Source organism: Grus americana, chromosome 7 (assembly GCF_028858705.1).
Source record: "Grus americana isolate bGruAme1 chromosome 7, bGruAme1.mat, whole genome shotgun sequence".
Lineage (NCBI taxonomy): Eukaryota > Metazoa > Chordata > Aves > Gruiformes > Gruidae > Grus > Grus americana.
This window is the reverse complement of record NC_072858.1, coordinates 11,635,270-11,660,772: the sequence shown is the minus strand read 5'-3', so window position 1 is coordinate 11,660,772 and position 25,503 is coordinate 11,635,270. Positions and strand designations below refer to the sequence as shown.

Sequence of the window (25,503 nt, the reverse complement as noted above, 5' to 3'; positions counted from 1 at the left end):
TGCAAAGCAGACTGAGAAAGTATGCCTCTAATGAAACAACAAGATTCAATGCATAATCTATTTCTGAAGGATTATCAGAGGCCTTGGGCATGCAGTGAGATACAAGGCTGTAGGCCAAGTGCTTTCAACTTCTATCAGTGTAATAATCCATACAAAATGTGCTGTCTTACCCATCTAATTGTAGAATTTGCAGAGAAAGAGAATAAGAAATCAAATTCAAAACTGTATAGGGTATCTCAATAACTAGTCTGAAAGGCTAAACTATTTCCAAATTTTCACATATATTCTAGGATCTAAAAGACCAGCTGCTTAAAAAATACTTTTCAAGCCAAATAAAAGTCATGGGAGGTTAACAGTTCTCTACAGTAAGATTTTAACAGTACCCGTGGTCCATAAATCATGATCGTTGATGGGATCCCTGTTGGACTACATTTGAGATGGCTTAGGGGTTTGGTACTTAGGTGTTCTGTTTGTTTTAACCTTTTCATCAAAATTGACATCCTTGTAACAGCACCAGAAACTGTGCCCTAATGAAAAAATCTTGCCGTAGATGATTAAAAAAAGTTTTAAGGTTAGTCATTTGTTGTTCATTTAAAGGAGTCCTGTCTTGTGGTCCTTGAGCTGGGATGATGACAGAGGAAAAGATCACTCACCTGCTGCCTAGTCTGTCAGGAAACCTGTCTGGGAGGTAGGAGGGCAAATATGAGCTGAGAGCAGCCTGGGGGAAGACTTCCAGCTGGATAGTGTATTTGTCATGAATTTGTAGGTCTGCACACCCCTTGCCTTGGTGCAGAGGATGTTGTTTCCATTGAAATTCTCCTGTAATATTAGAGAAGATGCTGAAAAAACAGCTTCCCTGAGTGTATTATGCAATCTATTATGTGGAATCAGACCTGAAACACCCTGTCCAGTGGGAATGGGTTTGTTTTGTGTTATCCTTCTAGCAGGGGTTTATCCATGTGTGCTGCAAATTACAATATTAAATGCTCTAGCATGGAAATTCTGTGTGAGGATCATCTGACTTAAGTTTTCTCACTGCATTGCAGCCCAGGCTTCCTGCTGACACAGGAGTCCTCTGGAGCTTCCACTGCAAAGGTTTGGAAATACTAATGCCAGAAATTAGGAAATCTGAACTCTGCTGAGAAATAACAGAAGAGAATGTTTTCTCTGTTTCACTCTTTCTGCATGACAATGCCTATTAAAATCCTTTGGTCTTCTCTCACTTCCCTCAAGCAATTTGCTTTAAGCTTCCCAGCTGAAGCAGAGTCGTAGCGTTGTTCCAGCTTAGTAGGACTGCTGTTTCTTAAATGGCCAGACATAAAGCTTGGATACCAAAAAGTTATATTTCCGTTGCTTTTTCCCCTCCCTGTTCTCCAGATTTATGCGTTAAATATATGTACACAGAAGACTGAGGTGTTTCAGACAGTGTATTAGCACCCTCTCCTGAGCTGGGTCAAGGATGATTATCTGTAAAACGAAGCAGAGGCAGCTTCGCAGCTGTTGCCTCCTCAAAGTAGAGTTTCAGTTGGTTGCTGTTGCCACCTGTCTTCTGCTGGATACAGCTCAGCACATTCAAGGTCAGTCTTTTCCCATTCTCTCAGTGCATGTATGTTGTGAGTGCTCGCATCCGATTCCTTGGGACCAAGTCCCTACTCTAGTGCTAAGACCTGTCCAGGAGGTGGCACATGTCTCATCTTAAAATAGATCCACCAGATGTTTAGTAACTGAGTGCAGTGTGATTATTTAGTCAAGATTATATTTCTTTGAGTTTTATACAGCAGCACGATTGTGGTGGGTTTTAATTCTGTGGTCATTTCAATGAGTGCACCCAGTGCTGCAGTGTTAGAAGGCAGTTGGTTTTGAATCCATGTGATGTATCATTACCACGTGCTTGGTGCCTTGCTAATGACCTGATCCTGTGAGATGTTCATCACAATCCAAAAATAAAACTTGCTCACAATGTGATGTATGGAATAGTCTTACAGGGGAAGGGAGAGCTTTATTGCTTGTATCACTTGACATTGGGACTGCATGAAAACTGGAAAATATTACGCCATACTAGCAGCCTTTCAAAACACCTCTGGGTTTGCCAGCAGCAATTACAAAGCTTTATAATCCATTATGAAGCTTTTTTTCATCCTTGCATTAGCTTTTGTTTGAAGAACTCCTTTCTTCTAGTGACTGTCAGGTAGTCCTGAAGGGTAAGGGGACTGTTTCTGAAAAACAGTTGTTCATATTTGTCTGATTCTCATGGTCTGTAAAAAGGTTATATTAATAAACAAATGATAGTTATAAACAAATGAAATTCCATCACTTGGCTACACAGACCTAGCATTTCACTGCAATCAGTTCGAGCTACAGCTATGCTTCTTCAGCCTTCCTCTGCTGAGGCTGCAATGCTCACGCAATAAAACAATTGGTCACACCTCATTATCGAGGTTATTTGCAATAGTGTACAAAGGACCAAGTAATAGATGTTTTGAAATGGCTAATCAATTGTTATAGATTTAATTAAGTTGATGCCTGCACATCTTGCCATAGTGCTTTTTAACCAAAGCTGGGGAAAGGATCTTAATTACAAATTCAGTCAAGCCTCTGTGAGGCTCAAGCTTCAACTTTAGAACATAAGTATTGCTTGTATGCAATTATAACATTCTGTTATTTTGGCCACTTACACTGGAGTTTTGTGTCTCTGAACTTCACTACTGGAAAGTTACATTTGGACTTACAAGTATGACACTTGTTTGGAGTGACACACACAAATCCCTATACACCAGAATGAAAATTCAGCCCTAATCATCAAAGGCAAGTGAGGGCTAAATGAATGTCTGTCATGCATATCCAATTTCTCCACTGATCATCCAGAGAAAATAAATCACAGTGGATGTCCTTCCATTTCTTTTTTGTTTAAGAAAAAGCCCTGTGTTAAAGTCACCCTGGGTTTCCCCGGGGAATAATAAAATAAATTAATATTGGCTGATTAAATGTTTTGACCCATATTAAAACCACTGGAAAATGATAGGTCTAGTTTGTCATGGCAGCACTCCAGCTTTTTTTGTGTACTACCGGAATCAGAGGATAAAACTGGAGGAGCACATCTCAACTAAACTAGTAACCAGTTTCATCCATTTTTAATAAATCTTTTTTCTGGGACTGTACTCTGAGATAGATTTCTTGTGCATCAGTCTCTCAGTGATGTCTAGTGTCCAGCTATGCTTGGATCTCCTGTCATCTTCCCATTATACACCAGAAAAGACAGCAAAAGTGATCCACAGAAAAGAGATAAAAATGGGGAAAAGCATGAGAGAGAAAAATGGGGAAAGGCATGGCAGAAAGGTCTGGCTTGATTAAGGGGAAAATGTAAAATGGTACAAATTTGGGATAGGTATCCAAGCCACACTGATTTTCAGTGAGAATAGAATAGCTTACAATCCCTCATCTCTCTGAAATGTTACCTTACACCCTAAGGCAATTTAATTTGGAAAGAATTGTTGGAAGAAATCTGATAGGTGTATAAAGTGTGCAGTATAAAAGGCATGCTGTCACAGCAAGGGCAGTGCCCTGAGACTCGGAACCTGCTCAAAAGTTAATTGAAATCAATTGGAAAGGCTTCCGTTGACTTAAATAAGCTCTGGATGAGCCCTTGGGACAGCTAGTTGCAATACTCAGATTTACCACAAATTTCTTGAATGGCTCAGGGCAAGTTGCTCAGGGCCATATCGAGAATGGGAGACAGATACTGTAATGGGATTGCTCGAAGGGAGGACAGTGTGAAAGGCTCTCCATGCAGCCTCGCACTTGAGGGCTCTTTTCAGAAGAGGCTTGTGAGCTGCTAATAATAAATCAAATAATAACTTCTGTTTAACCTGTGGTGCTTACAGTTGTAGGATGCTGTCAAGACAATGTAAAAACATTTTGAAAATTAAGATTAGGCATTTAGGATTATAAGAACAGCATCTCTAGTCAGATTAGTTTACATAAAATGTCAGGGGCCACCAATCCTTATGTTTCAGAGCATAAACTCGCCACCAGCTGGAATAATGAAGCAGATACCTCGGTGGAACAATATGTTACTGTTAAGCAATTTATGGTATCGTTTATTATGTGCTGTCATCCAGCCATACCTTTATGTGGATGCTCCCTTGAAAGGGGGTCTGTTCTCACTACCTGGGCAATGGCAGAGCTGTCTGTAGTTCACGTAACTGGGGCAATTTCATTGAGATGATGGAGGCTCCTGGTGAGTTCTGCACCCCCAGACCCACTGGGTTGGGTCCTGCTGGCTGCTTTAACCTCTTATAAGCTCTAGCAGTGTTTTCGATGCTGTCAGGAAGGCTCTGCAAGCTACAGGAGCTGGGCAGTACTTTGTGGGATGGAGCCTTTGCCATCTGACCTGGTTTAAAAAATATATATACACATCCCTGGGTCTCTCTGGGGTCTTTTGATGGAATTTGCCTGTTTGTGCTGAATCCCAGATCCAGGGTGGTGCTTCTGCTGCAATGCTTTGTCACTGCTCAGGCCAGGGGCCTTGTGGGTGAGCGCTGAATGCCTCTTGAGGATCTAAAGAGTTGAGGTTCCCTACCTACACTTTGGTAGGTTTGTTGGTTGGTTGCTACTGCTTTGTCAAGAGGTACCCAGGAGGCCCCATTCTGGAAGTCCGTCCAGTCCTTGGCTCCCTTCACCTCCTAACTTCTGTCCCTTTTCAGCCATTTCTGGCTCCCAGTCCTACTTTCCTCCTTCAGGACTCCAGGCAATAAGGTGCAAAATCTGCACCTTTCCACCGCCTTCCCCCATCCTGATGCAGCACTCCTCCCCTTCAGAGGGTCCAGCAGGAGATGGGTTCACAGCCCCTGTGCCTTGTGTGAAAAAAGCAGGAGATCATTCAAATGACTCAGAAAAACTGTTTTACATATCCCTAATAAAGCAGAAGAATTACCAGAAAAAAGAAAGAATTTAAGGAATTGCAACACAGAGATTGCAAATTTTTTCCAAGCTTTTGTTGCTAGGTGAAAGTTTACTGACATTTGCCTGGGTTGCCTGAGGCTACCTAGCCAGGCTGCTGCCAGCTTACTTTAACATATCTAACAAATGTTTTCCAGGCTGTGATAATGGCTGCAAGCCCTACATATTTAAGTTAATGAAAGTTCAATCAGAAGTTAATTAGGGCTTTTGGCTTTTCCTGCCTACATCAAGAATAGAGCAGAAGATATTTCTTGGAAAATACAGTTGAGGAGGATAGGATAAATAAATATATGCTATCAGACTGCAGTGTTTAATAGGCAGCTTGAGCATCATTATCTGTGCCAGTGAAGCAGAATTCTAGGGAGCTCATTGCCTAACTCTGGCATGCCTCTGGTCATGGCTCCACTGAACCTTAGGTAGCTGGGCCAGAAAAAAGATTAAGAGTGGTTTTATCTCTTTTCCTCTTTCCCAGCTCCCTGGGATACAAGATGCCTACAGTTTTGTGTGCTGCAGCCAGTGTGAGATGAGCAGCATTAGTTCCTGTTGCCTACAAATCCCATACACCTGTTGTACTTAGGGCCTTCTAGGAAGGGTCTGTGGCTCACTTGTCTGCTTGGCATTGATGGTGAGGCAGATGAGGTGTATAACACAAGCCATGCTGTGCAAAGTCCTGTCACGCATTTGTACTGAAGAGGACTGCATGCTCAGTTCCATACTGACAAACTTTGTCTTCCCCATTGCTAGGCTGGATGGAGCTTTGAGCAGCCTGGTCCAGTGGAGGGTGTCCCTGCCCATGACAGGGGGCTTGGAACTAGGTGGTCTTTAAGGTCCCTTCCAACCCAAACTATTCTGTGATTCTATGATTGCTTCTCCTACTTCATAATATGCCCTGGAAAAGCAAACATAAGAAGAGCAGTTAGCTCTCCTACCTTCTTCATGTCTCTTCTCCACAGTATGGAGCTGCTGAATTTCTTGATAAAAAGTTTGCAAAGTTGCTTTTTACAAGGCGAACCAAATAATATATTGTCCTGTAATCGTGTCCTAGGAAAGGACAGATGTTTTAGCTGGAGACCTTCAAAAAGGTCAGCCGGAAGGAAATACTGCAGCCAAAGAACTGGTTCCGGTCATTGACCAAACTCCATTTTGTTTCAGCTTGGCCCAAAAAACAACTCTTATGAGAATAATTTGAGAACCGAAGGAAGTTTTTTTTATACTTAGATAATCATTCCAAAACAAAGAGAAAGAAAAATAACCTCTGATCTTGTGGAAGCTTTACCAGAAGTCAGATCTAGGGAGAGGTGATGCGCATATGAATTGAATTCCTGCTGCTTTGCCTTTAGCATGTTTATATTAGCTAAACTAGATTCAATAAAAAGAAAAAAAAAAAAGAGAGAGAGAGACCAGCCCTAGAAACCCAGCAGACTGGTAATAAAGGTATCTTTGGAGAGATGGGAATCTGCAGTTCAGATTTGTGATCTGAAAAGGCAGAGGAGTTTGAGCTTTCCTGACATTTCTCTTTACTAAGAACCTATTTTTAGTTACTTACAATTTTATCAAACTGGAACTACTCAGAATTAATTTTTTCCCTTCAGGGTGTCTCTTACCTTCCCTCTGCCTGTCCTTATCACTAGTCTTTTGTTTATATCACAGGGGTCCTGAGAAGTTTCCTTGCTTCTGTCAAGCATATGACCTCACTTGTAATGTCTGTGACACTGCTTAAAGTAAGGACACAACTGTGTGAGAAAAATGAAGATGAATGATATCATTCTTTCAGGAGTGTTCCCTTTCTCATGGGCTGCGTTCAACATGAGCTGATTGGTAAGTTTGCTTGAGGTTGCATTTTTTTTTGCAATTGATCTGCTTACTGGAAAGTAAGACTGACTCTTTGGCCAGTTTGGGTCAGCTGTCCTGGCTGTGCCCCCTCCCAGCTTGTGCACCTTCTCACTGGGAAGGCATGGGAAGCTGAGAAGTCCTTGGCTTAGTATAAACATTATTTAGCAACAACTAAAATATCAGTGTGTTATCAATGTTATTGTCATCCTAAATCCAAACCACAGCACTATACCCACTATTAGTAAGAAAATTAACTCTATCTCAGCCAAAACCAGGACACCCTGACTGAAGGGTGGTTTTGTTTCTGGTTTTGTTTTCAGTTTTTTTCCTTGAATCCTGAGACTGAACTAATCCAATGGCTTTGCTTCACTCTGTTTATAGACTGTATGGTAGTTCTTGCATTCCAGATTGTATGTGCGTAACGTTTAGAAAATTACTAATGATGTGTTATCACAGCCAAGGGCAGTCCAAGTAAAAGCTTTGTGAACTATGACTGATAGGTGGGGTTTATGCCACATTCTTGTCACACATCTTTTTTTAACAGTGGAGGGAAAAGGAGCTGGATTTATGAGTGGATTAAAGCATCTGACTCTGTTCAGCCAGGATTCTTTTTAAGAGCAGAATATCCTGACATGACAGTATTTATTTTGTATGTGGAGACATAGCTTTTTCAGGACTCTTGCTTAAACAGATACTGCCTATTAGCTAACATACTTAATAATTTGGACTTAAACAAGTGTCAGTTAAACTAAGCTTTCCTTAGGCTCTGGTTCAGGGCTTTCTGGATGGAGCTGTATTTCAGACATACTCTATGTGTGAAATCTTGCTGTCTGGTAAGGGCCTGTGCCTGCAATGGCTTCTGTGTCTGGGAGAGGGATGCATTTTGTAGAGACACTCCATGACTTACCTTCTCAGTAGGTACAAATGCAAATATTTAAAATGTTTGTGTGATCTCTGCTTCTGTCTCTCTCCCTAATAAAACGGCCTTTTCTGCTTCCCTACTTTGACTATATCTATTCATCACCTTCAAGACCCCCTTTAGATGCGTGGTCTTGCCATTTGTTAACTAACTGTTGTCTATCTTAACTCCTCCTGAACCGTGGACTTGTAAGGACTGTGAAGAATTGCTGGAGCCTGCAAACTACATGAGTTATATCAACTCTGGCACTTCTTGCTTTCCAAAAGATTTTGTGTATTTCATTGCCACTCCAGAGTCTGCTCGCTCCTGTAATCATGCAAAATGGGACACCTAGGAGTGATCTAATCCCTCCTCCTGCCCCAAACATGCATCATGTTTAAATCATTCCTGATAGATGTTTTATGCAAACTATTTTTCAAACTGCTAGTGTCAGAGGTTTCAAAATTTGGCATACGGTCTCATTTGCCGTTGGGAGGTTTAATGTGAACTTCTGTTGCTGTAATTTAAGTCTGCTTTCTTCCATCTTCTCCATCCTGGGTATCAAAACCAATTAATTCCATTCTTCTTTAAAGGTTATTTTTTGCCTTTAGTCTTCCCCTTTCTGGACTGAATAATACCCTTTCCATCATCCTTTTTTGGTGACTCTCCTTTTGAAGACTTTTGATTAGTCCTATCCTTTCTTCTGAATTTAATCCACTTCCTACTTAAAGTGCAACTGCCAGACTGGACATCGTGTTCTTACTGAGGCCTTACTACCACCAAGAAAAATAAGGGAAGGATGTCAGATGAAACTTCTATTTGTACAGCTCAGGTCGATGGATGCCTTCTTTGTGACAGCATGATATTGTTGACTCATGTTCAGCTCTGATCCTCTGTAATACTCCCAAAGTGCTATTCAGAACAACTGTTATCCGTCTAGTCATTCCCCATCCTGTACTTTCCCAGACAGTATTTTCCCTTCCTAAGTACAGGGCTTAGCACCTGTCCTTGCTCAGTTCAATCCTGTGTTTTTTGGACTGTTTCTCTGATGTCTCCAAATCATTCTGAAAACTCTTTCTCTGCTCCAGTTTGCCTACAGCACCTTACCCCACGTGCAGATTTCAAATGTGTGATCTGTTCTGTTACCCAGACTGACAAATAACAATATAGGAAAAGGACTTAACCCTTACAGATTCCCAAATGATACACCTTACCAGTTTGACAGCAAACTACTCATACCAGCTGTGAGGGAAGTTTTCCAAGAAGTTGTGCATCCATCTTCTTGTAGCCTCGTCTACAGCGTGTCACTAGTTTTCTTTTAAGAATATTTTCTGAGACAGTGAAGTTTTTGCTGTTACCTGTGACCATGAGTTATTGCTCTTCAATTCATGTTTCTTTTTATCCCAGTATTTGTCCTTGCTGTTCTTTTTCTATGTCCTTTCTCACAAGATGCTGATAAAGTGGTAAACTTGCTGCTAAAGTGGGAAGTAACAAAGGAGAAGCCCTCCAGAGTTGAAGTCAAAGGTTTTCTTACTCTTATTATTTCCCTATCCCAGATGTCATATGTTTCAATAAACTAATCTGTTGTCACAGAAAATAATAGTCACTTTTTTCCTCCAGGGCTACAATAATGTTTTGAGGTTTTATTTCCCCTCCATAATTGTCTGTCTCTCAAGACTGCTTTGTCATTTTTCAGTCACCGTGATAATTATTTACAAATCTATTGCTATAATCCAATGGAGACTCTTCAGATTCCCAGTAGGAATATAACTTTAAAAGCCATTTTAACTTTCCTAAAGGGAAAGGACCTGGTGAAAGGTTAGCAGCTGTGGTAGTTCAGTGAAAGAAGCAAGAACTGTAGGTTCTGAACTGGAAAGCTAATTTTAGAAGATGACCTCATCAGGTGAACATATCATTTCAGGTAACTCCAGAGTCCTTTGCTTCTTTGCATTAAATGTCAGTGTGAACTTGCCTGTTGATTCTTAGTCCGAATATATAGGTCGCAGGATCTGAGTTAGATTCCAGGTCAGCAAGATCATGTTTTCCACTGGAAGCATTCCAGATGATGATAAACATCATCAACTAATTTCAGGCTCACCATGAATGTTGATGAAAGCATATCTCAGACTTCAGGGACATACAGTCTCACCTACCTTATCTAAATGCCATGCGAGTTGTTTCAAATCAGTGTAGTATCTATGCAGCAAATGGTGCATGGATTGAGCACATTTTTGCAAGGCATCTTCTCTTTCAGCTGTAGAGCTGGCCTCACTGCAGTAAGCTGCCTCCTGTTACACGGCTGCGGGTTGGAACGTCAGTGGATTCCCCGCTCTTCTTGTTCACTCAGGGCCCACGGTTCCCTCAAGAAGGTTGTCTCAATGTAATGGCTCAGGGCCACTGTCTGGCATGCAGAACATTCCTGGTTTGTCTCTGGAGATCCGCAATGCAAGTGCTGACATGTAACACCACAGCTGTGCAATTTGTCAGCAGACAAGGGGGAAGGAGCTCTCCCTCGGTCCGTCGGGAGGCACTGCAGCTCCGGCGTTCCCACTGCACCAGCTCTGTACCTTCCCTGCGTCAGAGCACCTAGGCAGGTCACGCCAGCAGATGGGCCTCGGGCAAGTGGCCTGTCAAAACTCAGTCCTGCAGAATGTCTTTTGCAAGTGAGAGGTCCCGGATATAGATCTGTTTGCCATAGACCAGATCAGTGTGCGTTAGTTGTTTTAGTCCAGACCATCCCTGGCTACTTTCAGTGATATTTATCTTTTCCTATTGCCCATTCATCACATGCTGGGCTCTAAGGACACCGAAGCAGAACTTAGGTATGGTAACTCCATTGGTTGCCAGATGTTTCCAATATGTGAATCTGAGAAAATTTTCGTCAGAAGAGTAATAAAAAAAAAATCTGATTTTGTGTTGGAGACAGCATGCCAAGCACAAAACCCCTATGGACTGTACTTCTTAAGGAAATACAAAGTTTTCTTGATAGCTACCCACTCTTCTTTCTTGTTTTAAAACCCAGATGCTTTAAATGCTCAGCTTAGTCTGGGCTGGTGTTCAGCATCAGTAGCAGTGTACAAGAACTATCAATAATCAAGTGTGTCTCTAAGTGAAGAGAGGTTTGGTTTGATACTAAAATGACTTGCAGCAAAATTAATACAGGACTTTTATGATGAAATTAATATTCTGCTTTGTTGATAAGAGCCCAAGTCTACAAGATGATAAAACCACCATGGCCAAATATCAGTTATAGGCGTATAAGATATGCAGCATTTGGTACTGAACTACTTAGGCATACTTTTAGAAGGCAATTGTCGTCTTATAAAATTTAAAACCACCCTACTTTGCACTCTAAATTATGTTCAGTTTGTTCTTGAGCATCAGTAGTATTCATCCCTATCAAATGGTACTCAGCAGTTTTGCAAAAATCAGTGTTTTTCCATGGGGAAAGAAACCGTAAGGTTTAGCCTTTGCCTCCAGCTATACATAATCCATAGAACTTGCATGCACATAAGGAAGAATTAGTATTTAAAGGCTGAAAAATTAAGCTTTTTAAGGGATGGATATTATTTCTAATCTAACATGCTTAAATAAAAAATGACTGAAGTAAAATCTGTACTAAATATATTAATTATGGCTATATTCACTAATAGTAAAGGGGTACTAGTCATTATCCACAACTTTGGGGATGAGAGGAAAAAGTTCCCAATATGAGCACACATACATTAGAAAGGGGTGGGTAAACAAATAAATAAGGAATTATTGTAAATTCTCTTGTGTTTCTGGGGTCATGAAGGATGAGAACCAGAAGTGAGGATGACTGGAAACAGAGCAGTTATGCCATGATATGAATTGAAGTATGTAATAGTGAAGGCATGGAAAGATTAGTTGGGTTATTAACATGCATGTTTTGGTTATCTCAAGAGCTGAAATTAACATCAAGGATTTTTTTAAAAGCACAGTTGTTCCTCAGAGTAATTTAACATTCATTTTTTACTGTGCCCATTATGCTTTCTTTGCTTTCTCTTTGCTTTTCTTTAAGCAGTTGGCTAACATAGTTAAAATGGTAAACATTTGCCATTTCTGAAACTAGAAAGGAGCATGACACAAGCCATTAATGACATAAGCCAGTATTTTGGGATCAAACAGCATGTGTAAACATCCTAGGTATGATCAGTTGCACATTCCAATCTTTTCTAAATTTACAATATGTGAATTGAGGATTACATTGTCACCGGCTTGAGGTGCTGAGGGGGTGTACAGCTTTTCGCAGTAAATGCAAATGGGCAACATTGATTTATCCCACATCGTTCCGCATCAGGACCAAAATTCCGCAGTATTTGCCTTTCATTAGCTGGCTGCCCCCACATATTTGAAAGGCTCAGCTATCCATGGTTGAGTGTCTGCTAGCTTGTCTTCAAAAGTTATCCTTTTGCGTCTTGATCTGCTTGAATTGTAAAGGCACGTGATCATCACTGCAGCGGTCAGTCCAGTTCCTGAATTTTTTGTCTTTCACCTTTCGCAGATCTGGAGAAAGGCTGTCTTTGTCAGTGTGTCATTTATGAAGCTTCATTTTATGATTGCTCATGGGGTGATTATTCTGCTTCCAACCTAACGTGTTTAGCCAAATTCTTCAGGTGATGCTGTTCCCCTATAAAAACATCAGCTCTACACTGAAATACTTTTAAAGCACTACATCTCCTCTGTATTTTCCTTTCAGGCCATTAGGAAACTTCCTGGTACTTTCAAATGTCAGATTTCTTTTTGTTTGTTTGCTTGCTTATAAAGCAACCTGTGGCTCTGAGCTAAATTTTACCTGGTCCTTCGTAAATGTACTCTGAGTATTTCTGAACGTCACCATTCTACTGACATGCAGTCATGGGCAGCGGGAGCCCACGCAGGTGCAAGACAAAGCAAAGCAAGAGTAACTGCAAAAGAGCCTACCAGTTGTGGCCACCTGTTTCCATTCACATCCAGTGAAAATAAAATCACCAAAAAGGAACAAGTGAGAAGTGGTGCTGGTTGATTGAAATATTTTCAGGAGAAGCTGATAGCAAAAGCTCATAGAAGCAAATAGAGACTTACCCAGGAGGCAGATTTCATGTACCCAGGCAATGGAAATTTCTGCTTCAGTCTTCAGCTTCTCTATCCAAACAACGATCGGAGAGAACGACAAGCAAACATGCACAGCAAGTTCCAGAAATGGGGTTCAGTGTGAACTGGGAAAAGCTAATGTGTTGATAATCATAATCTGCCAGGCCTGAAGTGCCTTGCATCCTTTTTCTGGAATTTGTAGGTATTTTCCTTCATTAGTTTTGGAAGTCAAGTAAGAGAGTGCTTTCCTGCCTCCCTCCACAGTGTGTTAAGGAGTACGATGTTGCCATTCTTCCTAGATGAAGTCTTTTATTCCTGCAACTGGATACTTATGCTACTTCAATCCTATTTAAGAGCTGACATCTTATTCTTCATGAAATCATTTTTGTATTTTAATAACTATTTTATTGCTGCTTGCAGAACCATCACAACACTATCTAGATCATACTTTATGAATATGAATTCAAATACCTGTGCACTGTAGTAAAAGTAAAAAAGAGAGTTTATTCTCCATTATTTCTGGGTGCCTTACCCAGTTTGGGAATAAGCCATGTTACACACACAGTGGTACCTAAACTGGGTCTGCACTGTGCAGCTTAACCGAGCAGGATGTTTATGCTAGGGCACAATGCTCATGAACAGGCCAACCATGGCTCAGAAGTACTTGTATTATCTAAGTTTTCCATCTTTCAGTTTTTTCAGCCCCCTGTTTCCCCTGATAATGGAGGGTTGGTTATGTATTAATTTCACAGAGGATTACATTTAGAGTATTGAATTCACAAAAGATTAAATTTCAGGTCACAGAGAGACAGGTTCAGGCATGAACCAAAGAAAGGTCTTAGTCGGACTAATAGGCACATTGACTTGATATAATCTTTTATTCTTAGATGTGTTTCCTTGCTACCGTGTAATTCTATGGTTAATTGAGCTCTTAAAGCAATGAAGTTATAGCTATTTTTGCTATTTGACGCTGAACTATTTGGGGACACAGTATCCTGTGCCTGGCTCCATCACTTTTCTACTTTATGGTCTCTTTCTTTTCCCTGGGTTCTGCCTGTGCTCTTTGTTAACCTACCCTCCTAAAAATTAAATGTTCTGGCTGTGAGTTCATTTATACCAGAGAGCTGCTTCTGATTTATACTCGTGCAAGTTAGAACAGCAATTAGATCAGGATTTCAGTTTTAGCATGCAGACTCCTACAACTGGAAAACAAACAAACAAAAGACATTTTAAAAAGTGGGGATTGTTTTAAATCATAGCTGGAGATGCAATAAGCATATTAATCTCAGCTGAAATTATTAACTAGGAGTGGTTTTTTTGCATGAGTGCTCGTTAACATCCATGGTATAGATACTTTAAAAAAATCAAAAGTTTTAACCTAAAATCATAGACATTTAATAAATTGGACATCAGCGAAAGGAAAGTCAGCGTTTTGCCAAGTTCATCGCCCAAATTACCAGTAGCTGACAGTTACACTAACACAGAATGCGACTCTAGCCGAGGGGAAAAACCTACAGCTACGATTTCTCTGTGTGCATAAACAAACACGTTCCTTATTAGGAGAATAGAAACTTGTATAGCAGTTTGCACTTGTTTGGTTCTACTGCAAAATCCAGACCCTAAACTATGTCATTTGGCCCAGCTACTGTTCTTCCTCTTTCTTATGGCAGCGCTCCAGAAATCCTGCAAGGCTTGGACAGAAAACTGTTTATATTGATTTCTTGAACAAGAGAGTCCATGAACCTTAGTAAGCCTGTGCTTTTTCACAAGCAGTAAAACATCCACCCATTTATTTTCCTGTAGGACAACCAGTGAAATACCTCAGCATCCGGGTGAGCCTTGTGCTAAGTGTGTTCTGGTAAGGCTGGGACCAGCTTGGGGTGGGGGCGAGGGGCAGTGCTGCTGCCACACTGGATCCTGCCAAGGCAAACACCGGGGTATGACAGAAAAAGGGAAAAAAAAAACTTAACAAAAAGCAGATGTGGGGATGAGGACTGCAGCTTTAAAGAGAGTCAATGGAGAAAATCTTTGCAGGGTTTTAAGACCCCATGCTGAGTCTGAATGCCGACTTGTACACTGTACGTATTAACCGCAGAAATAGTAGTGCCTAGTAAAACACACTTGATCCATTTTTACAAGTGATGTAATATAACTGTGCGAAGTAACACGTTCTTGTGACTATCCACCTTCTAATCCAGGGCCACGCATTAGTGTCATAGCTGTGCTCTTGCTGCCCTCTGAGCCATGAGTCACCATCTTTCACTTCCTCAAATAATTACAGGCAGCAGAAAGTGGCTGTCGCTTGGTCTCTCAAGGGCTTTCTCTGCTGCTGTAACAAGAAGGAAACTCACTCAAAGGCACTTTTTCTGTGGATGATCAATGAACACCTGAGACTCACTTTAAACCTCAGGCACAGATAGCACCATATGCTTAACTTCTTGTTTCCATGCATTGCCTCACTTGTCTGCCAGATCTTACCTTTCCTTTGCTGGAAGATCAGCCAACTATCTGACCACCCCTTGGCTCCACTGAACCAGAACACAAATTATCTTCCTTTTTTTCCCTTGGGGAAAGGGATGTGAAGCTCAGAATATCGTGTATGTATGTCAATGTGTATAAATTACTGATTGCTATTCATTTTCAGAAGGTGCATTTGGTGTTACACTACTACTAAGTAACAGTGCAACTAAAATACGGCCCGATTCTCCACTGCCCTGCACCTGGTTAAGTGCTCTCCATCTACAAAGCGTAAAGTACGTGATAAATGCAAATAACTTAAAATTTTCCAGTCACTGCTGGTAGTATTTTGTACCCATTTACAAGGCTACATACTTGTAAATGATGATGCCAGGTGCAGAGAGGAGGAAAACCTGACCCCCTCCAAAATTAATCTTTTCCCTGAACTAGGATTAATTTTTCAAAGAAGCCAGGATGTTTCTGCTTTCCTTCATGCGTGTGTAAGTGACTGTGTGTATTGGGGGGAGGGTGCATGGCACACTGAGGCGATGCAGGAGCAAGTATAGAAATGTCTCTAATAGACAGAGCATGTTACCAAGGAAGCAAGAAGACTTGGAAGGAGTGTTTTCAGTGTTACTTGTTGGTACGAGCAGCACAATTTCTGCTCCACTGGTCATCTGAAATGTCCTCCCAAAATATATGCAGGTAAACCCCTTTTGTCACACCATATGATCATGCAGCAATTCCAGTCCTTAATCCTGTGTTATTACAGCAGTGGGTAAAGCCTTGCTGGGTAGGTCTTGATCCTGCTAATGTAGGTATTTGGAAGGTGGGAGCCCAAGATTGCCGATCCTTTATGAAAAAGCAGGTTCTTTGGTTGTGTCCAGACTCGGGATTTGCTTTAGGGATAACTCTGTTACTCGAGAAGGTTTGTATTGTTGGCTGGGGCATACTCTCCTCTCCCGTTTTGTATCAGCTGACAGAGCCTATGTCTGATAAATGACTAATAACATTTCTGCAGAGGTGTTACTGGTGAGGGATTAAAATGATATGCACGCTTTTTCCCCCAGCCCTGGGGAAGGGGAAAGATTTGATGTTTGTAAACTACTGCCGGAGCGTGAATAGGCCGGTGCCGCTCGCTCTTTACCGTACTGCCCTTTCTTTTACGAGCGCAGCCTCCAGGGCGAGCCCCCCGGTACGGCCAGGTACACCTCGGCCACCCTGCCCCGGCCGGGACACTGCACAAAACCGCTTGTGGCGGCTGCGGGGCTGCCCCGGGGCGGGGAACCCTCCCGCCGGGCAGGTGCCGGAGGAGGGAGGGAGCGGGCCCGACGCCCAGGTGGGGCCGGCGAGAGCGGGCGCGGCCCGCGGGGGGGGGGGGGAGGCCGGGCCGGGGGCACCGCCCGCCCCTCCGGCCCCGCCAGCGCCGCTGAGGCTCCCGTGCGGCGCCGGCCGCCCCCGGCCGGTAGCGGCAGCCCTCCCGCAGGGCGGGCTCAGACGCGGCGGCAGCCGCAGGGGGCTGCGTGTCCCGCCGTCGCCAGCCTGGCCGCAGCCTGGCGGGGGGGCGGAGGGGGGAGCGCGGTTACCTCCAGGGCCGGTCCTCTGCCCCGTCCTTCCTTCCCTCCCTCCTGCCGCCGCGGCGGAGGTCTGCGCGGTCATCCGCGCCTCCCGCCGCAGGGGCCTCCCCGCATGGTCCCTGCCGCTGCCATGAGCCAGGCCCCGGCCCCCCGCGGCGCTGACCCGCCGGAGAGCGATGCCCGCAGCGAGGCCCCCAGCCGGGGCCCCGGCCGAGGGATGCCGCCGCCGCCCAGCCTGCCCCAGCTCCTCCACAAGTAAGAGCCGCCCCGCGTTCCGCCGGGCCGGGAGGGCGGGCGGGCAGGCGCGGGTCGCTTTCCCTCCCCGGCGGCGGTGCCCCCCTTCCCTCCCCCGCGCCCAGACTGACAGCCGGGCGGGCGGAGGGTCGGCCCGGCACCGGCCCTGACCGAGCGGTGCCCCGTGGGGCTGAGCTTGCCGCCGCCCGGCGCAGCTGCCATGCGGGTGGCGGCGGGGCCGTCCCCGCTGATGCGGGGCACGTATGCCCTTAATGACCGGCACCGGTCCCGCTTCCCAGCAGAAGTTTTCTGCCCCAAGAGCCGCTCGCGTCGGTTTTCCGAGGGTTCGCCCCGGTACCGCGTCTCCTCCGGGCGGGAGCCGGGCGGGGAAAGTTTTCTTCGCCTTTCTGTGTGCCGCCTTTGCACCGCGTCTCCTCGTCAGGCCTGGAGCGAGGGGGCTCGGGCTGTGCCTGAAGCGATCGCATCTCTGCAAAACTGTCACAGAAAAAGTAGCCTGTGCACGCGTGGAAGGTTTATTGATGAGGGCAACGATGCGAATGGCCTTTCGTTTTCCATCCGGAAAGAGAGGGAAAAAGTACTTTTGCCACACAGATGCGGTGATGTGAGCGATACTTTTCTGGCTAAATGAGAAGCTTGAAGACAAATCGAATGCTCTGCAGTTAGTACATGAAGCAAGAGTAACGCATAAATTGATCTGTGCTGGTTCAGGATGGTTGCATGCACTGTATCTGTTTTTTCCCAAGTTGTAACGTGTTAAAAAAAGAGATAGGGGCTTTTAGCAGAGCAGTAAATCTACTAACCAACGCATAGTTATGGAGCCACTAGAATTGTCTTCTATTACTTTAAGATTTGCTGCTTGAGTTGACGAGCAGGACACTGGGCGCTGCGCAGCGGCGTAGGTTGAGAAACGCTTTTGACATTATGTCCCAGGCCACCAACTGAACTGAGCCCGTGTTCGGCCGTCAAGCAAAATGCGAGTATGACAAAGCACTGTCGAGCTGTGGCAGCCTCGCAGCCTCGCTTGCGCTGCTTTCCTGCAGCAACTCCTTCATGAAAGGCACTGGTTTAGGCATCTCCTTTATCAGTTTGTCAATAAAACCCAACAATGTAACTAATGGGGGAAATGCTTTCAGTTCTCTCACATGTATTTGCAAAATACATACGTGCACATATATAAATATATCTGTGCGTGTATGCTTTAACATTACAGCAGACTTAGAATATGAATGTTATTTTAAGTTGGGAATCGTGTTATCTTTTTATAAATATATATGAAACTGGACTTTTAAAGTTGCTGTGGAGTGTGGCCCGTAAATTTCTTGATGCTTGGTTTTCTTTTTGTCTGTTTGCTTTTAAATCATGTTTTGTAACTTAATCGTGAAAATGTTAACGGTTCTTGTTACCCATGTTTTTATTCCTAATTGGAAGTATAGACTTTGGATTTTGCGTTGAAACTGAAACATTAATGGTTGCCTCCTAAGTCCACTGGGCAGCTGCAGTGCTACATATGAATTATCGTGTAACCAGAAGGTAATTTACACTTACTCAAAATCAGTCTTTAATTTTAAACTGTGGTGTCTAAAGATGGCCCTTATTTTTTTACGTTTATCAAGAATTTGTGTGAATGTGTATTGCAAGTCAGATACGTGAAGCTGTTGAGAGTGTTTCATGATTGTATTTCTAATGCGGCGCATGTTACATGCAAAGGCGTTGCGTTTTTGCCGGTCGTGCCTGCTAGGAAATTTTAGATAGGAAAACTTGAAATGGTTTCCTTTCCTTTAATGGAAAGGTTTGAGAGAGCTGCCATGTTCTGACCGTTCTTTGTCATGGTAATGTGACGCAGAATAGCAAATGTCGAACATCTCCATCTAAGGTCCTGCAACTCGATCATATGGTTTTGTAACCGTGTAGCATAATTTGGTGTGTGTCCTTGTGTTTACCTGATAAATGCAGGGTGGAGATTTATTAATTAATTGGAAATGCAGGCAAATTGTATTTTGCTTTACTGATGGTAACTTGGGTATTTTGTAATCTGAATTGGATAGTCAGTGATTGTTAGGAAGTGAGATGTTAGGGCATATCTTTAATTGCTCATCTAAATTTATTTCTAATATGCTAGAACAGGTAATATGACTGGCAAAATAGGATGGAAAGGAAAGCAGTGATTCTTTTACAAAATGAAGTCGCAGTTTCATTACTAGGCAAGAAAACATTGACCTCTTTGCCCAAGCATTTTGATTTTCAGTTGAATTTTTTTTAACAATTTTTGCTGTGTGAGCTGCAGTAAGCAAGTGTGCAGTCACAGAATGCTAATTCAGAGTGGTGTAGGTCAGAATATTGTGTGGTGTTTAAGTGGATCTCCCCGTTTCAACACTTCTATTTTTCTTTATACCATTTAAAGTTAAAAGGCTGGATTCCTATTCCCCCCCCCAGTACTTTTGTTAGAAATTTTTACAGATGTTAGGTGAAGACAAAAATAATTTTAAAAAAAATCTTCCTACATGGGCAGCTGGTAAACTTTCACTGTGAATGCTGAGCATTGAACAAGGATTAAAATTTAGCAAAACCAGAGATCTGAAATGTTTTTGGTAGCAGCTACGTTGACTGAACTTGTGCAACGCAGGTAGCATGTGCCAGATTCTTTAAATCTCTCTGCTTTAACATTTATAATGGAATTTTAATTTTAAAACATAACCAAATCCCTAGTTTGAAATTCTTTGCTGATAGCACCCAAATACAATAAGATGTAAATTGAAATATGCTGTCTACATGTCGTATTTTTCCCCTGAGTGACAACGTCATTTCAGTTGATAATAAAGGTCCAATCGTAAGATTTACAGAGCTTTCAATCTGCACAGGTTGTTGTGATGTTTGATGGGAAAATGCTTCTTATTTTCCAATAGTAAAAGCCTTGTTGCAGTCAAAGCCCTTAGGTTGTAGAGCTGAGAATGAAAAGCTGGTGGAGAAGGGAAACCTGAATTTACCCACTACGGAGGATGACTTACAAAACCATAAGCTTGCATATGAAATAAAACAGAAGACTGAGAAGGAGAAGGACAGTTGTGACGGTGTTGGTTAGTGTTCATAACCGGTTTCTACTGCAGTTGTGGGGAAGGAGTGGAAATGCAGGGTAGGGCCTGTAGCACCAGCAAGTGAAACACGGATGGGAAATCTCTGAGGAGACCTCAAATACCTGTTCCGCACAGAAGTTTTAATACGTTTTTGGAACCGCTGTTTTGTTTTGGGTTGTTTTCCCTCTTTAGGTAAGTCTGCTCTTATGAGAAGATTTTTGGTTTTAATTTGGAGGTGGTATTGCAAAATGTAATTTTTAGATGACAGCTCAGCGTGTGACAAATTTTAGCACCTGCTGTTAGATTGACTGGAGTGCCTAAGCAGCATGAGAGAGCGGAGACTCCTATTAATAATTCCAGGTGTGTAATTCATGGCAGTCTGATGGAGCAACTAGCTCGGAATAACTGAGAAAAGGGACTGTGTGGTGGCTGTGGGCTGACTCTGAAGAGTGCTTTCTGTCAAAGTTCTTGCTTAAAACATGCCGCAAGTAAATTCCATAATTATAGGAGACCTAATTGTATTGAAATGCAATCTCTTTGTATGTTTTAATGGCTGGTTGCATGCTTTCGGTTCTAATGATTTGTCATGGGTAATATCTGTCTAGTGGAAATGGAGCAGTTTTAACTCCCCATATAAGTTTGTTTTACAAATTGAATAAAGACGTCTTAAAACAACGGGGGGAAAACCAAAGTTAATATTTTTTTTCCTAAGGGGTTTTGCCCTGGAGATTTTGAGCTCCTCTGGAAGGAAGATGGAATTTCCAACATCTGCGCCCAAGTCGTCATCAGTTTGTGCCAGTTCTGGGGGCAGACAGGAGTAAGCAGGCTGGTGCTGAATGCTTTGAGTCCTTCATTTCTTGTAGCAGCGAGGAGGAAACTTGTTGGGAAAAATAACCTCCAACTTTTTTTTTTAAACTTAAACCGTTACGTTTAAGCATGTGCTTTTTGATTTGCTTCCTTGTGTGTTTATTTTGTGTAAAGTGTTGAGTTTTCTTTTTCTTTTTTCTTTCTTTTGTTTTTTCCTCAACTCAAGGTCTCTCTGGAGAGTTAAAATATGAAATGTACTCCCATTATATACATTAGTCATGGCAAATAGTTTGGCTTATATGGCAAAGGCTAAACTGATACTTAACAAGGGGACATTAGGAGAAACACTGGTTTGACTGTTTCTCTTCTTACTGTTACTGATCCAGGCTTTCCATATTTATTTGCCTTTTAAAGTACATCTCCAAAATCTGAGTTGCTTCCCTATCCAACAGAGCCCTGAAAACTCATAGAGTTTGTGTTGTAACCACTGTAACACCCTGAATGGAGATGAAAACAAAACAGAAAGTGCTGTAGTTGTCTTGGCTGAGAAGCTTTACCAAAACAAGGGCCGGGGGCTGGAAAAGTAGACTGCATGGTGTGGGACTCACCCGAGAATGTGGGAACTAAACCCACGTTATTAAACTCCTCCTTGTGTTTCCCATTCATCGTCTCTGTACGCTATGAAACACAGAGCGAGAGAATGCCAGTTTTCTTGGAATTGCCTAGCTCCTTGCTGTGTAATTATTGATACTCTTCTTAGACCTCACCTGACATTAAAATCAGGACTTAAAATGTGTGTACCAAATGTGTGTGCGCGTAGGGGGGCACGGACAGGGATACCAGGGGGGTGCTTCACTTTTAAGTTTAGTTGCTTACAAAAAGTAGCATCAGCAATGATAGTTATCTTAAAGTCAGGTAATTAAAATTTCTCTTTTCTCTTAAAATTTCCTTTTCTTAACATTTCTCATTTAAAATACTTTTTTAAATTGTTTTATTTTTTGATGGAAACCAATACCAGGTGTGACCCAAAGCTTAAAGATTAATTAATCATATGAATGTTCTCTGTTTTAAACAAAAATGACTGAAAGCGTGAGTTTCTTTGTCTTGAAATCTTTTGTGTTTGTTTGGAGTTTTTTTCTTTTTGCTTTGATTGTTGTAGTTTTCTTGGGTTTTTTTGTTTTTAAACTCTCATTTAAAACCCAACAGCTTATTGGGAGAAAAGCACAATAAAATTGAATTTAAGGCTTGAAGAGAGAGCACAGAGGTACAAAGTGGAAAGGGGTTTGAAAAAAGAATTTAGAAGGAATGCCTTGCATGCAAACATCTCCATGTAATCTGGCTTGTATTATCAGTTATCAGTCAATTCCTAGTTGCCAGAAATGTCAAATTCTTTCACATATTTTAGTGGAGAGAGAGAGATAACAGCAGTAATATCAACTTTAGTAAAAAGTTAAATAATACGTACTTTATAAGAAGCAATGTAATAAGTGGGTTTTGGACCGCAACACATGGCAATGGAGTCCTCTCTACTGAAACTAAGTTGCTTGGATGTTGCTCTTTTATTGGAAATGTAATACTACTATTCCCATCAAGAGGAAGACCAGAAAATGTGTGCTTTTGATTTTCCTCTTAAGTCAGTCCTTGACCATTCAAAGCCGTGCATGCCTAACAGTGAGTAGTTACGTGTGACCTGCTGAGCCACTGCTACGCTGTGCCGATGATGCTAAAATCTTTCTGACCCGATTTGGAGGAAAGGAAAATGGAGATGGGTAAAAACCTCAATAACTTTTAGTTCTTATCCTTTCTGGGGGCTGTCAAAATGGGAGGAACTAGATCTTCAAAGATATATTTATACTTCATAGAGGACTGCAGAAATTTATTTAGGATGGTAAAAAATGGATTGTTTGCATGAAATAATAATTTTAGTCATTTAAAAATACTCCTTCAAATAGAATCTACTTTTTCTGAAGAGTAAGCTTTTTTTTTATTTAAACAAACTCCTTTGATCCGATTTGCAGCTAGACACTTTATCAGACTGACTTCATTCCCCTGAATATACTCCGTCCCTCCCCCCCACTTCATCCTTTGCAACATTTTATAGTTGATTTAAGGACGTAATCGCTCTGTTAGCCTCTGCCCCTCTATGTCCAGCTGCTTTCTCTTTGTCACACTAATGACCCGTCACAGTGAAGCTGTCACTTGACACACTGGGTGAAATCAGAAAACCTGCCCCTTTGGGTTTTAGAAATGTTTAATATCTATCCTGTTCTGACAACTCAAGCCTAGCCTGTTTTACAAATGCCTCTTGCCTATTTAGAAAAAATGCCAGATAAAAGCATTGGGTATTCTGTTGCAGGAAGGGGGCAAAGGCTTGTTTTCTTAAAGGATCAGTATTTATGAGTGCACAGGCAATTATTTTGCTGCAGGCTTACTGCATTTTTTTGGTGTGTTTTATGTGAACTTGTGAAATGTGAGTTTAACTGATATTAATTGTACCACAAGCTGCATATTTATCTCGTGCATCTGAGGCACTACAAGGAAGATAGATTTGTTGTTAGTTTTCTGCATGTACGTGTTGAGAGATGAGCTGAACAGGCAGTGAGCAGGACTGAGGTGGAGTTGGTGCTGTGTGGCTGTTACACTAAATGATGCTGTTCAGATTTGTCCTCCATCATCTCCATTGTTTAAAGACGTGCAGGTGTCTCACCAGCCTTTGCAGAATGCTCCAGAAATGCCATGAGCCCTGCCTGACTCTGGGGGTGATACGGATCTGTAGCTATATTGGTTGTGAAATGTAGTCCATCTTCTGCATGGTTTTAACTCTTAAAGCCTGTGTTGCATCAAGTGTTAATGATGGTGACTGCTTTAAGAGGGATGGGACGATATTCTGCTTCATCACTTCTGGATATACTTCTTGCTAGGAGAAGACAGGGAGGGGATAAGGAAGTGTTTAACTCCCATTCCCTTGAGTAATGTCTTCTGCTGGCCAGGATGGACAGAGAAAATGGTATTGTGGGCAGGTTATGAGCAAGTTCCTTGGCTGATTTCTGATCACTTGGTACCTTCCCTAGCTTCCCAGCTTTTGAGATACCAAAAGCATCTGGTGTTATCTATTCTTAGCTTTCCTCAATTTACCATAAATCTTGTGATTTTTTTGTACAGCAGGCTGCAGAGTATTAGAATTCAGGCAATGTAAAATGTCTTGAATTTGTTAGTGTCAAAAGCTACAGTTTTATGCATTGTGGCTTTTTTCCTGGAGAGGGAGATGTGTGAGTTGATGGTGTCTCTGAGCTAGGGCCACTTCTTTGGAAATGTGCAGGAGTTACTGGTGTATTTTTACTTACATTTGAATCTTTGTTTTAAGAAATAGACTTTAAGTACCTCTGCATCTGGCTTGATTGCTGATGTTTCCTTTACTGAGATAACAAATACTCTTCTGTGGGCTTTTGCATACTGTGTAGATGAAAAGCAGCAGTAAGTTGACCACAGTCTGTTTCTGCAGTAAGAAATATTATTTCTGTTTCTGCAGTAAGAAATATTATTTCTGTCTCTGCTGATTACCATGTTCTCCTCTTAGGGGAAGATGTGCCAATTAATTTTATTGGATTAATGACACTGTAATGGTTCATTACACTGACCAACTTTTATTGCTCTCTTTGTGGCCTCAGTTTTTTAAAAAAAACCTGTAAAATAAAATTGTGAAATACTTACTGAGAACAAAATGCCATATAATGCTTTCATAATGTCTTTTTCACCCTGCTTTCTGCTCTGCCTGGAACTAGAGAAACAGAGAAGTATGCTCCAGTCCCTGCAGAGCTGTGCATAGCTCTGTGTGTTTGTGTGGTTTGCATCTGGATGCCACTCCAGAGATTTTCTCTGCTCCCTCACATAAATTTCTTTGTCAGAGTTTATGCAGAATTCAGACTGAGGATGGGATTTGGAGAAAAGATGACTCTTGTCTCCTGAAACTGTAGAGAGAAATATTAGCAAACTAGGGTGATAATTTTTTTTCAGGCCTAAACTCCTCTTATCTTCCAAACTCTTCCATTAACACATCTTAACATTCACACCCCTGCTATCCATGTGCTCTGCGCCATCCATTTGTGCCCCACTCATGGCACATTCTTGTAAGGTCACCTACAGCTTTCCACCGTCCTGCCAACTGACAACCAAACATTGGGCTCTTTTCTTTATTTACCACTTCATTCAAGGTCACTATTCTACTCTGTAACAACACCTTCTTCTCATGGTACAGGCAGGGCTTACCCTTTTGCCGGCATCTCTGTGTTGAATCTCTTTGAGATGGCCCAGGAGGTTTGCCTCAGGTTACTCTGACCTGCATTACGCTTAGGAAAGCATCATTGATGTGTCTAGAAGTGAACGTATTTGTAAGTAATACAGAAGAACAGTGAGATGGTGTTTATAGATACCTCTGTTGGCAGCATGGGCAAATAGGTTCATAGGTAAAGTGGTGTAAACAAAGAGAAGTTCTGTGGTACTTGAATCCAAGTCAACTCTTGTATTTTCTGCAGTTTTGGATATTATTTGAATA

At 42.2% G+C, this 25,503-nt stretch overlaps 1 protein-coding gene across 5 annotated transcripts in view; it reads left to right on the top strand.

Moving 5' to 3' along the window:
• Nucleotides 1-16,696: 16,696 nt before the first annotated feature.
• Nucleotides 16,697-25,503, top strand: part of RBM20 (RNA binding motif protein 20) — a 107,725-nt gene continuing 98,918 nt past the window's right edge. For 4 of the 5 annotated variants that reach the window (XR_008577902.1, XM_054832303.1, XM_054832300.1 and 1 more), the window contains exon 1: nucleotides 16,697-17,073. Coding sequence is in view for 3 of the 5 variants with exons in the window: in XM_054832303.1 (XP_054688278.1) it covers nucleotides 16,931-17,073 (143 nt within the window). In the remaining 2 variants the exon portion in view is untranslated. Of the gene's footprint in view, nucleotides 17,074-17,155; nucleotides 20,337-25,503 lie in introns of those variants that run through there. The other variant, XM_054832304.1, reaches the window with a different exon arrangement.